Source organism: Haematobia irritans, chromosome 1 (genome assembly GCF_050003625.1).
Source record: "Haematobia irritans isolate KBUSLIRL chromosome 1, ASM5000362v1, whole genome shotgun sequence".
NCBI lineage: Eukaryota > Metazoa > Arthropoda > Insecta > Diptera > Muscidae > Haematobia > Haematobia irritans.
Window position 1 is genome coordinate 236,424,299 of NC_134397.1, and position 13,562 is coordinate 236,437,860.

The 13,562-nt window shown below is 33.2% G+C and overlaps 2 protein-coding genes across 3 annotated transcripts; one reads left to right on the forward strand and one right to left on the reverse strand.

Annotated features, from left to right (window-relative positions):
- The first annotated feature begins 8,660 nt into the window (after positions 1-8,660).
- On the forward strand, positions 8,661-11,009 carry LOC142229802 (heat shock protein 68-like). Its single transcript, XM_075300407.1, has one exon. It carries the CDS (start codon positions 8,801-8,803, stop codon positions 10,712-10,714), a length of 1,914 nt encoding a protein of 637 aa, XP_075156522.1. The 5' UTR covers positions 8,661-8,800; the 3' UTR covers positions 10,715-11,009.
- A 593-nt stretch (positions 11,010-11,602) lies between these two features.
- Positions 11,603-12,606, reverse strand: LOC142229887 (rhodanese domain-containing protein CG4456-like). Of its 2 annotated transcripts, XM_075300499.1 has the most exons (3): positions 12,428-12,603; positions 11,815-12,353; positions 11,603-11,741 (listed from the first exon to the last, which is right to left on the reverse strand). In XM_075300499.1, the coding sequence occupies exon 2, from the start codon at positions 12,350-12,352 to the stop codon at positions 11,843-11,845; it is 510 nt and encodes a 169-aa protein (XP_075156614.1). In that variant the 5' UTR covers position 12,353; positions 12,428-12,603; the 3' UTR covers positions 11,603-11,741; positions 11,815-11,842. The 2 variants fall into 2 exon arrangements, with proteins under 2 accessions (XP_075156614.1, XP_075156683.1); XM_075300568.1 differs by having other exon boundaries at positions 11,603-12,353; positions 12,424-12,606.
- Between the last annotated feature and the right edge of the window lie 956 nt (positions 12,607-13,562).

A 13,562-nucleotide genomic window follows, 5' to 3' on the forward strand; every position in this document is an offset into this window, starting at 1 on the left:
ACTAATGGTGAAGAGAACGAATTTGCCCCTATTTATACCAAAATACTCACATCATCGTATCTTCTAGATACTTTTGCGAGAATATTCTTGAAATTTTCACATAAAACACAAAAAAAGAGGTCTAACAAATGAACACTCTTTCCAGATTAAATAAATTTCAGAGAGTAACTGTTGGCGTGTGTGTATGCGTGAGAGGTAGAGAGAGATAGGAAGAGATACGCCAAACATAGAGTATAGTTTATAACTCTTCACAGTTGAAGAGAAAATATGTATTAAAATATATCCTCATCTCTTACACTATGGAATCACACAGTGGTTTAAAATATACAGTTTTATATTGCCCCCTATTACCGTCAAATTATATGATAAAAGTGAATTATTATCCCTTATGGTATAAATATCATATAAAAGGCTCAAATTGATATATGAAATAATAGGACAGTTGTGAATGCGTCAAAAATATAAAATTTCATTAGCTATAGAAAAATAATCCATTCCATAGGGTATTAACATCGTTTCGTTAAAACATTCAAAAACATCGATACCTAAAAGGTACCAAAATTTAGTAACAAACCACATCCGGACCATATCAATAAGTTATAATTGTCAACAATATATAGTCTCAAACTTTAATGTAGATTTCAGTAAAAATTGTAACAATAAAAGGATGCTGTTGCATTGTGTATTCGAGCAAACCAGAAAACTTACATATCTGGACTCTAGAGAATTACCCTATAGATTCTTAAAAATAAATACAGTATGCAACGGATATAAGCAGATCGCATAAGAAAGAAAACTGATAAAAGAACAATTTGAGGACCATGGCAGACGGATGTGCCATTGAAAATATATTTCCTATTAAAAACATGGTTATGCGACCGTAGCTATTTACTTCCTTTTTTACCGGTGGAGGTGGGTATTAAGTTCGAATTTAGCCGCTAATATCAAAAAAAATCAGTAAAAAAATCAACTTTTCATAAAGTTTATATTCTATAAAATGGACTATCAAAGAAAAGTAATCGTGAAAAATAGCAATTTTAGCGGACTTAACACTATGAGGTATTTCTATTTAATTTATATAATATGTGAAATACAATAAAAAGAAACGAATAAAGTGGAAGTGGATATATCGGACACGGTAAGTAAACTATTTTATATAATTCGTACAAAGAAAAACAGCTAAGAATTAATTTTAGTAAACAATTAGCGAATTATATATTAAAGTTACCCAGACACATTTTATATGGTATTACATCTTCTGATTAGGTATAGTGGCAGATCTCATCATATTTACTGTTATATATATGTAATTATATCAATCTAAAAAACTATACTTTGACTCTTTAATATATGGGTCTATGATAATTATATGCCTTTATGCAATACCAACAATAGTTGTAAGATCATAAATGCCAAAAATAATTTATTTGTTATACTCTGCACCATAGGATGTGGAATAAAAATTTGCATTCCGTTTGTACCACATCGAAATATTGGTCTGAGACATTATATCCATATTGTGAATCGGATCTATACATAGTATTTTGGCTCAGATCGTTTCAAAACAGTTCCTCCAATTTTTAATCTAGTAAGTACCTTTTCAAAAGGTTGTAATTTGGTTTATCATTTAATTTTTTTTCGAATTTTCTAATGTTTACATTTATCCTTAATATTTTACTTATAACAACAATGGTTTTTTTCTGATTTTCTTATATGTTCTACTGTATTCTTAAAAATGTACTTTACAAATAGAATTATTTTCGGTTTTTCAAAAATTGCAATTTTAGCAGATGTGCCATAACTCAATGTACAGAATTCTAGATTCAAAAGATCATTTACATTACACTTAAAAAATACACTTTAACAAAATTTCATCTGTAATTTGTATCATATAAAAGGGATTTCAAATCCACTTGTAGTAGATTTCGAGTCTAATGTGAATGGGCTTACATTCTGCCTTAATGACCGAAAGCACAAGTTCATGAACATTTTTTTATTTCGTCATCATACGTTATTTATCGTAGTCCAATGGTCTATTTATAAAGTACAACGAAACAACTGTTAAACAAATGCATTGACAGACCCTTTCCATATATCCCTCTCATTGCTTTATAAAGTATGAATGCATCTGGAACCAGTGTTGCCAGGTGATTTTTGATTCTTCCCCCCAAATCTTAAGAAAAAAAACCCTAAATTGGTCTAAGCTTTTTTCAAAAACCCCCAAAAAATTTCAGAATATAAAAGTACAAAAAGTGGTCCCAAAATTACGTGAAAAAAAATCCTGTAATGATACACTTTAAAAATTAAATTTAACACAAATATATATCCTGAAAGAAGAGTTCTTTCCTGAGAAACGAAATTTTAGAAAAACTAAGTTTTCTTTTGATGCTAAATTTTTTTTCGTTTGAAGTAAATAAAAAATAAAATTTGCTATTTAAGAAAATACTTTAAAACAAAAGATATTTTCGTTTGTTTCAAATTTCATCCCTGAGGAAATTATTTTTTTCTATGGATGTAATAATACAATATGTATATCAATTTAAAAAGCGGGCTTACTCTTAAAAAGCTTTCAGCTGCTAAGTTAAAATACGATTGTTTTTAATTTTGTCAAATATTAAAAATGCCCTTTCATCAGAAGAGTTTAAAAAAGCTAACGAAAAAAAATGCTATTGGATACTTGTTTGTATTTAGGATCTTCTTGTTTACTTTCCGCATCTTTTTTCTCATAACTCATGCTAGAATTGTTCCGAATTTGCTTGAGAATTGCTCCACTTTATAAGGTCTGAAATAATTTTTTACCCCCAAAAATCCCCCCAAATAAATTTTACCCCTAAAAATCCCCCTTAACGTGAAAAAAACCCCTAAATTTGGGGGGGGAAACCCCTAACCTGGCAACACTGTCTGAAACTTTCTATTTGCCATTCGTATCTACAATTGTGCGGCATGTACGTCGCTGCAAGTATTGAGGCAGGTCTATTTTGCATGAAGCATTGAGAGACTCAAAGAGAAGAAAAATAATAAACATTTTTGCTCTGTTAAGTATGTGTAAGCAGTGATGCCAATTTCGTGCTTTTAGCACCAAATTTAGTGCTTTTTGATTTCCAAAAAGCACCAAATTACATTTTTAGTGCCTTTTCAAAAAAGCACCAACTTGGTGGTTTCTGGCATAGACTCTTTAAAATATAGATGACCCATCGCTCTCCGACCAGAAAATGTTGAAGAAGCCCAAATAAATTTTCTGACATTTCGTTTTGTGTTTTTCGTAAAGAGAAAATTTGCTAAAAATTTAATTTTGTATTTTCGCGGTTTTAGTCACAATTTTTTGTTCAAATATGAACTTTTGAATATTTAACTTGATTATAAATCATCTGGTGTATCAAACATGTTCAAATTGTGGATAAAATAGTAAAATTGTAAAAACGAATCTCAGAGAGAATTTATGGTTTCTGGCATTTTCATTTAGTGTTAAGTTTAATTGACGATATCTTTTCATACAAAAATTCGGATTAGACTTTCAAAAGCTTAAGAAACTCGACTATATTGCCAAATGTAGAATTTGATTGTTATTAAGGTGGTATGGATTCTTTTTTTAATCAATATTTGTATTTAGGGTAATGTTTAGAACCAATTTGGCGCAGGCATACTTATACTCATACCTAGTAACAAGAGTTTTTGCTGGGAAATGTCTAGCGACAAGTGCCTAATTTCTGAACTTGATAAAAACGTTTGTATTAAATTCACAAAAGCACTCATAATTAGGGTTGCCAGGTGGACTGGAATTTCCAGATTTTCTATGTCATGTCCAGTTACCAGCTATTAAATAATATTTCCAGCTAAATATACTTTGAAAAAATATTTTAATAGAAAAGACTATACGTTTAGTTATTTATGTTTTTCATTCTCAATAAGGTGATTTTTGAGTGTTAATTACTTTTAACCACCCAGAGAGAGAAAGCGTAGTAACTCAAAATTTTCACTTTTCATTAAAAAACGATACACACTACAAAATTGTCCCATTTCATTACTATTCTTTCATTAAAAATACTTTTTTACTAAAATTTTTGTCTCTACCTAAAAATAAAAAAATTAGAGTTACATATGTTCCAAACATATTTTGCAGGGAGCACATATATTATTGGATACTGCCAAAACATTAATATGTTTGTTTTATGTGAACATATTATATGTTTGGAAGCATTTTCAGCCCAAAAATATTATATGCTTGGAAGAATTTTCCCCAAAGAAGATTGTGCTCATTCCCTCACATAATTTTCACTTCCACGAAATTTTTTAGTTCTTGCTACCTTTTTCTGCAATACAAATAATGTTGAAGAAATTATTCAATTTTATAATTTTTTTAAATTTTACCTTTCGCCTGGACGGAGATTCGAACCGAGGACCATACAGTTTGTAAGCCAACACACTATCCACTGGGCTACGTACCTGTTATAGTCACCAGTAGACAATTATCGTTATAAGTTACATTTATATAGCATAGTTTGCAGCGCCCACGAGCTCATGCAAACATAACATTATTTAACAAAAACATATATTTGTTGGCCACGTGGAGCAGTGGTTAGCATGTCTGCCTTGCATGCCAAGGGTCGTGGGTTCAATTTACACATTTATACACCCTCATAAAAAATCGCTTCTGTAACATATACTCCCAAACATATTTTGCTTCAAGCATATACATTTTTGGGTATTGCCCAAACATTTATATGTTTGATCTCTTCCAATATATAATATGTTTGAAAGCATATTGGTCTAAACAATATATGTTTGGGTAGTCTAAGTTCCAAACATTTTGTATTTTTGCATCCAAATTCAATAATGTTGTCTTCCAAAAAACAATATGTTATTTTGTGAACATATAATATGTTTGGAAGCATTTTGCACCCAAAAATATTATATGCTTAAAAAATTCTCCCAAACAATATTGTGCTCAAAATTTTATTTATTTATTTATATATTTACAATCATAATGAATTATGAAAATAAACAGGTAATATAGGTGCTAACAACATAGGTTTTCGACCTGAATGCTCAAAATTTTGTTTCTGCCTAATTGTATATTCCCCCACATCTTTCTCACTCCCACGACATTTTTTAGTTCTTAGCACCTTTTTCTGTAACACAAACATTGTAGAAGAAATTATTCAATTTTTTTATTTTAATTTTACCTTTTGCCGGACGGGGATTCGAACAGCGGACCACACAGTTTGTAAGGATCAAAGAAGTAGCTGATCAATTGCCCAAGGAAAAATAAAATGTTAATTTTGTAATAACAAGCAACAACCACAAACTTAATTCAATATCGATCCCTGTTAAATAGCGCTCCAAGCTACTAAACACATATATGTTTATAGGCTATTTCTAAATTAATATATGTTTGCATCCAAGCATATTATATTTACAAACATTTTATGTCCCAAACATAATATGTTCTAACATATTAACATATATGTCCCAAACATGTTATGCTAGTTTATGAACATTATATGCTTGCACTCAAAAATATTGTGTTTAAAAATTTGTGTTCCAAACATATAATGTTTATAGCCAAACATATGAAAAACAGTCTTTTTCATCCGTGTACAAGGATAAAAAAAGTTCCCTACTTACCCATACATTCCCAAACAATTTTCCCTACTATATTTTTCGTTAAATTAAAAAAAAAAATACAAAACAAAAATGGTTCTAAGTACTTTATTATCTTAAAACATGAATATGCAACGTATATAACTTAGAATATAAATTTGTATTACCACCACGGTTGCCACAGTTGGTAGAATTCTACCCAAATTAGTAATCTTTTTCGTTAAATCTCTATAAAAATAAATTTTTGGAAAAAGTTTCTATAAACAAATTTTTGTGAGAAATTTTTCTATAGAAATAAAATTTTGACAATAAATTCTATAGAAATAAAATTTTGAGAAAAAATTCCACAGAAATAAAATTTTGAGAAAATTTTTTATAGAAATAATATTTTGAAAAAAATTTCTATAGAAAAACAATTTTGATAAAAAGTTCTATAGAAATAAAATGTTGACAAAATTTTCTACAGGAATAAAGTTTACCACACATTGTTAAAGATCAAGCTTTGCCGGCTTCTAATTTCCTCCTCTAGAGCCACCAAAATGTAAAAATTATTACAAATTGTGTTGAGTGAAAATGTCCTACATTGTGGCCCTACGCTGGCTGTGTTGATATTGCACCTACGGAGTTAGTATGCCACTAATATTGAGCCCATATTAAAAAAGAGAAAATCGTTAAATTAGTGTGGGTAATAAATACAAATTTGTAAAAACCGAGCAATATTCTTATGTAAGAGCTACAAGTACGTATAAGTACGATCGGCTAGTACATCAAAATTTGAAATTTGAGTAACATTGCTTAATAAATAAGAGTACTATGGCCAAATTTGGGAAAATCGGGCGATGTATATATATGGAAGCTATATCTAAATCTGAACCAATTTGCATAATATTTTGCGGGTTTGATTAATACCACAAAAGGTTACCTTGTGCAAGATTTGAGTAAGATCAGTTAAGAAATGAGGCCTGTGTGGTCAAACATAAGGTTATTAGGGGCGAATTTTTCAAAATCGGGTGATACATATATGGGAGCTATATCTACATCTGAACCGATTTCGATGAAATTTTGCACATATGGTTAGTACTAAAGAGGACTGGATCTAGCCAACTTTTAGTAAGATCGGTTAATAAATAAGGGTTCTATGGCCAAATTTGGGAAAATCGGGCTATACATATATATGGGAGCTATATCTAAATCTGAACTGATTTCGATGATTTTTTTGCACATATAGTTAGTGCTATAGAAGACTACATTTAGCCAAATTTGGGTAAGATCGGTTGATAAATGAGGGTTTTATGGCAAAATTTAGAAAAATCTGGCGGTACATATATATGGGAGCTATAGCTAAATCTGAACCGATTTCGATAATTTTTTGCATATATAGTTAGTGTAATGGAAGATTACAGTTAGCCAACTTGGAGTAAGATCGGTTGATAAATAAGGGTTTTGTGGCCAAATTTGGGAAAATCAGGCGATACATATATATGGGAGCTATATCTAAATCTGAACCGATTTGGATGAAATTTTGCAGACTTGAAGGGCGGTGAAAAAGAATATCTTTTGCCAAATTTGGTGACGATCCGTATGAAAAAAGCGCAACGTGACCCCATTTGGCGAAATCGGACGATACATATATATGGGAGCTATATCTAAATTTGATCCGATTTCTTCCAAATTCAATAGCGTTCGTCCTTGTGCCAAAAAAACTCCCTGTACCAAATTTCATCAAAATCGGTTAATAATTGCGACCGTAATCCTGTGAACAACAAATACATGGACAGACGGACGGACGGACACCAATCGCTAGATCGACTCAGGAGGTGATTCTGAGTCGATCGGTATATATTTTATGGGGTCTTAAATCAATATTTCTGGTAGGCAAATTTTTTTGGCAGATCAAACTTATTAAAATAAATATGTTATAGCTTTTTTAATTTAATTAAATTTATTTTATTTATGTTTTTGGAAAGACTGAATTATAAATGTTTTGTTGTGTTTTTATTATTTATTTAAATATTTTAATAAATAGTTTTATTCCTCATATTTGGGGATTTACGAAATCCAGTTTTGTTTATAATCCAGCCAACTTTTTCCAAAATTCCAGACTATAGGCCAATTGAATCTGGCAACTCTAATTGAAATTGAAATAAATATTAATATTTCGAAATTTAATGTTGAAAAAATGTTTTTTTTCCTGTAAAAAAATATTTTGAAATATGAAAGACATTATGCGCTTTACAGACTATTAGTTATTCCGGACGACAGTGCTTCTGTCGAACATATCCCATATAGGTGTACACTTGAAGAGAGGTTCATAATTTCATAAAATTAAAAATGCGCCAAATCAATACACGAAATCTTCTATAATACATCTTTGGAAGTTTTTTTTAGTAGAGCATTGAATTTTAGTTGGCTTTAGTAGTTTTTGTGGTGGGAGGTGGTATGTTACAATTTATAATATAGTTTTGGTGCTTTTTGCCTTCCGGGAGTTGGCATCACTGTATGTATGTGAATGTTGGTGAGTGAACTGAGAGAATTTTAAGAGAGTGGCTCTCAGTGCCAAACACAAATACCCTACAGTAGGACAAAAAGGCAGTTCTCTTTACCTTGATATCGCTTGGTCGAAAATCTGATATGGGAATTTATTATTCTTTAACGACAATTATATAATGGTAAAAAATAAATTTCACTGTTGAAATTTGATTAGGGCAACCAAACAAAACTAACGTAAATGGGTATTTGCAAAATTTTTGTATTAGTAAAGCAATTTATTCTTCATGATGGTAACTTTTCATCTTCGTTGTGCAATAGTATTCCATGTTTAAGGGGTTTTCTACTAACTACACCATTCGTGGTGTAGTGTTGTTTTGATTCGTTTTCTACGTCTCTATTTCACCGAATGCAGTAAAAATACAACCCTATATAAAATGAGTGTACAAGAGAACATACCACAAATAACGAGACTCATCGACAAAGTTCAAGAAAATTCCTATGGAATATTCTCTTTGCTTAGAGGGTTTCGGCATTGAAGAGCTAACGACTATAAATACCCAACTCAGGCGGTCGCTGGCCATCAGTTGGTAAAAAGAACTTAAAAGAGAAACACGAAAGTTGAGAAGTGAAGAAGTTTATTTAAAACTTTGTTAAAAGTAACGGCTAAAAAGTATTTATAAAGTAAAATTTGAAAAGACAACAAAACAAAATGGTTGCAATTGGAATTGATTTGGGTACAACATACTCCTGTGTTGGTGTCTTTCAACATGGTAAAGTGGAAATCATAGCCAATGACCAAGGTAACCGCACAACACCCAGCTATGTAGCATTCTCCGACACAGAACGCCTGATTGGTGATGCTGCCAAAAACCAAGTGGCCATGAATCCCCAGAATACAGTATTTGATGCAAAACGTTTGATTGGACGCAAATTTGAAGATCCCAAAATCCAGGATGATATGAAACATTGGCCTTTCAGAGTAGTTAACGATTGTGGTAAGCCCAAAATTTCCGTAGAGTTCAAAGGGGAGCAAAAACGGTTCGCTCCGGAGGAAATAAGCTCTATGGTTTTGACAAAAATGAAGGAGACGGCCGAATCTTATTTGGGAACCACCATTCGTGATGCTGTGATTACAGTGCCAGCCTATTTCAACGATTCACAACGGCAAGCTACCAAAGATGCTGGTGCAATTGCTGGCCTGAATGTTTTAAGAATCATCAATGAACCTACAGCTGCTGCTTTGGCTTATGGTCTGGACAAGAATCTCAAAGGAGAACGAAATGTTCTTATCTTCGACTTGGGTGGTGGTACATTCGACGTTTCCATTTTAACTATCGATGAAGGTTCGTTATTTGAAGTGAAAGCAACGGCGGGTGATACACACCTTGGTGGTGAAGATTTCGATAATCGCCTAGTGAATCATTTCGCCGAAGAATTTAAACGCAAATATAAAAAGGATATACGTTCAAATGCAAGGGCTTTGAGACGTTTGCGCTCGGCTGCAGAACGAGCCAAAAGAACCCTTTCATCGAGCACCGAAGCTACTATTGAAGTGGATGCTCTCTACGAAGGTATTGACTTCTATACAAAGATAAGTCGGGCCCGTTTCGAGGAACTATGTTCGGATTTATTCCGCAACACATTGCAGCCGGTAGAAAAAGCTTTAAATGATGCCAAAATGGACAAGAATCAAATCCACGATATTGTCTTGGTGGGTGGTTCAACACGTATACCTAAAGTCCAGAACTTACTTCAACAGTTCTTCTGTGGCAAGAGCCTTAACTTGTCCATCAATCCCGACGAAGCTGTGGCCTACGGAGCAGCCATACAAGCGGCCATTTTAAGTGGAGACAAGAGCAGTGCCATTCAAGATGTCTTACTGGTCGATGTAGCTCCCTTATCTCTGGGTATTGAGACTGCTGGCGGTGTTATGACCAAACTAATTGAACGCAACTCACGCATTCCATGTAAGCAAACTAAAACATTCACCACGTATGCTGACAACCAGCCAGCCGTTACCATACAAGTCTTTGAAGGAGAACGGGCCATGACAAAGGACAATAATCTACTGGGAACCTTCAATTTGACGGGCATACCACCAGCGCCAAGGGGCGTACCAAAAGTGGATGTTACATTCGATATGGATGCTAATGGCATTCTGAATGTTACAGCGAAGGAAATGAGTACGGGTAATGCTAAGAACATTGTCATAAAGAATGATAAGGGCCGCTTGTCACAAGCCGATATAGATCGCATGGTAAATGAAGCAGAAAAATATGCTGAGGAGGATGAGAAGCATCGCCAACGGGTAGCATCCCGCAATCAATTGGAATCGTATGTTTTCAGTGTAAAACAGGCTATCGAAGATGCCGGAGATAAGGTTCCACAATCCGAAAAGGATCGCGTTTTGGAGAAATGCAAAGAAACCATAAAATGGTTGGATAGCAATACCATGGCTGACAAAGAAGAATTCGATTACAAAATGGAAGAATTGACCAAAATTTGCCAACCAATTATGACTCGCATGCATCAACAGACGAATGGAGGCAATAACTGTAGCCAACAAGCAGGTAGCTTCTGTGGTGGAAAATACAATGGTCCAACAGTAGAGGAAGTCGATTAAGCCATAGCTTTAATGAATAGTTCCACAAGATATTTATGTAGACTGAATTATATCAATTTTTACAATTCACTATGTTTAGTAATTTTTTGGATTAAAAGATAGCATATAGTCCTTTGATTTGAAAAAGAAGTTTCTTTTTTAGTTCATTATTTTTTCAGGTATATTTGTAAAAATATAGATACTCATTTATTGTATTCATGTATTAAATATACGTCGCTTTAGCGCTTAATTCAGTATTATATTTAGATTTAATTTCAAATACCAAATAAAAAAATAATTAAACTGTAGTAATAAATTTAGTTGTTATTTATTGGGGAAATATTTAGTCAAAATAAGGCGTTTCTCTTTAAATTTCCGGAAATTTTGCAACGGCTTAATCATCTTTGGCTACCGAACATTAAAGTTGATTTTCCATAAATCAGAATATTCCTTCCGAACTTTACTTCATTTAAATAAAAAGAGTAATATCCAAGGGAAGTGTCCAAAGACTTGAAACTAAAACAACTTAGCTCCAACAAAAGTTTTGTTATGAATTCATTCTTTAGTATTTACGATCGAATACAGAAACAAAAAATTCCCCTCCATTCTACATTTTAAGTATTTGATAGAAGCTGACGTTTATCCCATACGTAATCAATGTTTCAACTTTTCGCTAGCCCAGATAAACCTACCCGACTCACCCCCAGATAATTATGGCAGAGTTTCTCGAACTTGACACAGGCTAATTGACCTATGTACTGCAAAAACCTGTACAAACCTCAAAATTAGGCTAATAATAAAACAACACAAACATGGATGATAACGCAACACAGTTTTACTAAAACATCAGTAATGGTTTTTCAATAAGTCTACAAATCTTACATTTTCAAAATGTTAAAAACGTTCCGCTCTTTTTTATAAGGTAGAAAATCCTTTATTTGAAGACATTTGATTATAATTGAATGGCACATTATATTGTTGGACATATCAAAATATATTTTGTTCTATCCCTTTCTTCACAATTTAAGCCATATTTGGAATCTCCTATCTAGATTTAATAAAAACAACTTTTATAAAATAATTGTTTGAATAATTCAATTTGGTCTAATTTTTTAATTTACCCTAATGTTTTAACATTTACGTTCACCTTTATTTGGGTAATCCTTCCTTTTCAGCCCATTCCGTCCAAGATCCTAAATAGTTTTTGGTGTTTGTGTAGCCTAAACTCCTGGCTATCTCAGCTGCGCTATTTGATCGTTTACCAATCTTACAGTGGAATATAATTTCCGTATCTTTATTCGGTCTATCACGTCCATACTTTGCCTTGAAAGTACCAGCATCAACCATTGGCGATAACTCCGTAGCTACTTGACCCAAGGGAATATTTATTGATGTAGGTATTTGACCAGTCTCTTGCAACTCTTTAGGTTCTCGAACATCAATTAATAATTTATTTGGTTGTTTTGGTAACTTTTTTATTTCATCATAGTAAACTATTGGAATCGGTGTGTTTGCCGAGTACTGTCTGACAAAGTTCGACTCTGAGATTCCAGTTACAACTGGAACTTTGTTCAATGAGGTGTTTATTGCAGTTCCATATTTTAGACAGATAAAATTCTTGACAATTCCAAGTCGTCCAAATGCAGATCTAAACGACATTCTTAATATTTACAGAGTTAGTTTGGCCTAAACACCACTTCCAAAACAACATTTCATATTATGCAACAAACCTACATTTTTCTTGATTATACAGATTGTATCGAGATGTTTTAAATATAATCCTGATTTAGTAGAAATAAACGCAGATGGTGGTCAGTCTCATCAATTTACAATTGTTCCCAATCACCCACAAAACAGAATGTGACCTCCGGCGAAGACACCCTGATGAAAAACATTTGATTAGAATTATTTTTGTTTAGAGTTACCAACACAGTAAATTATCTTTTCACACAAAGTGACACACTGTAAGATTCTTTACAAACACCGCAATTCCGTCCGGAATAACTGATAGTCTGTAATGCGCTTTAGTCTGTAAAGCGCATTATGCGCTTTACACATTATCAGTTATTCCGGACGACAGTGCTCGTGTCGAACATATCCCATATATTGTGCACATTATAAGTTAAATCCGAAGGCATAATCGATACTGCTGCATGTTTGTGGGATCGATAACACATTTACCGATTATTTAGTCATCGCCGACAAGTCGTAACGATCTGACACACTGTAAGATTCTTTACAAACACCGACATTCCGTCCGGAATAATTAATAGTCTGTAAAGCGCATAAAGCGCATTATTTTGTGTATGTTGTTTGGGCTTCAAATGATTTCGCTTAAATCCAATTCGAAACATTATGCGCTTTACAGACTATCAGTTATTCCGGACGACAGTGCTCGTGTCGAACATATCCCATATATTGTGCACATTATAAGTTAAGTCCGACGGCATAATCGATACTGCTGCATGTTTATGGGATCGATAACACATTTACCGATTATTTAGTCATCGCCGACAAGTCGTATCGATCCGACACACTGTACGATTCTTTACAAACACCGACATTCCGTCCGGAATAACTGATAGTCTGTAAAGCGCATTACATACAGGTTGAAAATTTCACATGCGTAGCAAAACTGTTATGCAGAAACAGTGACTATTATATGGCGTTATTGGAGCGTTTGAAGGTCGAAATCGCGGCGAAACGGCCCCATATGAAGAAGAAAAAAGTGTTGTTCCACCAAGACAACGCACCGTGTCATAAGTCATTGAGAACGATGGCAAAAATTCATGAATTGGGCTTCGAATTGCTTCCCCACCCATCGTATTCTCCAGATCTAGCCCCCAGCGAATTTTTCTTGTTCTCAGAC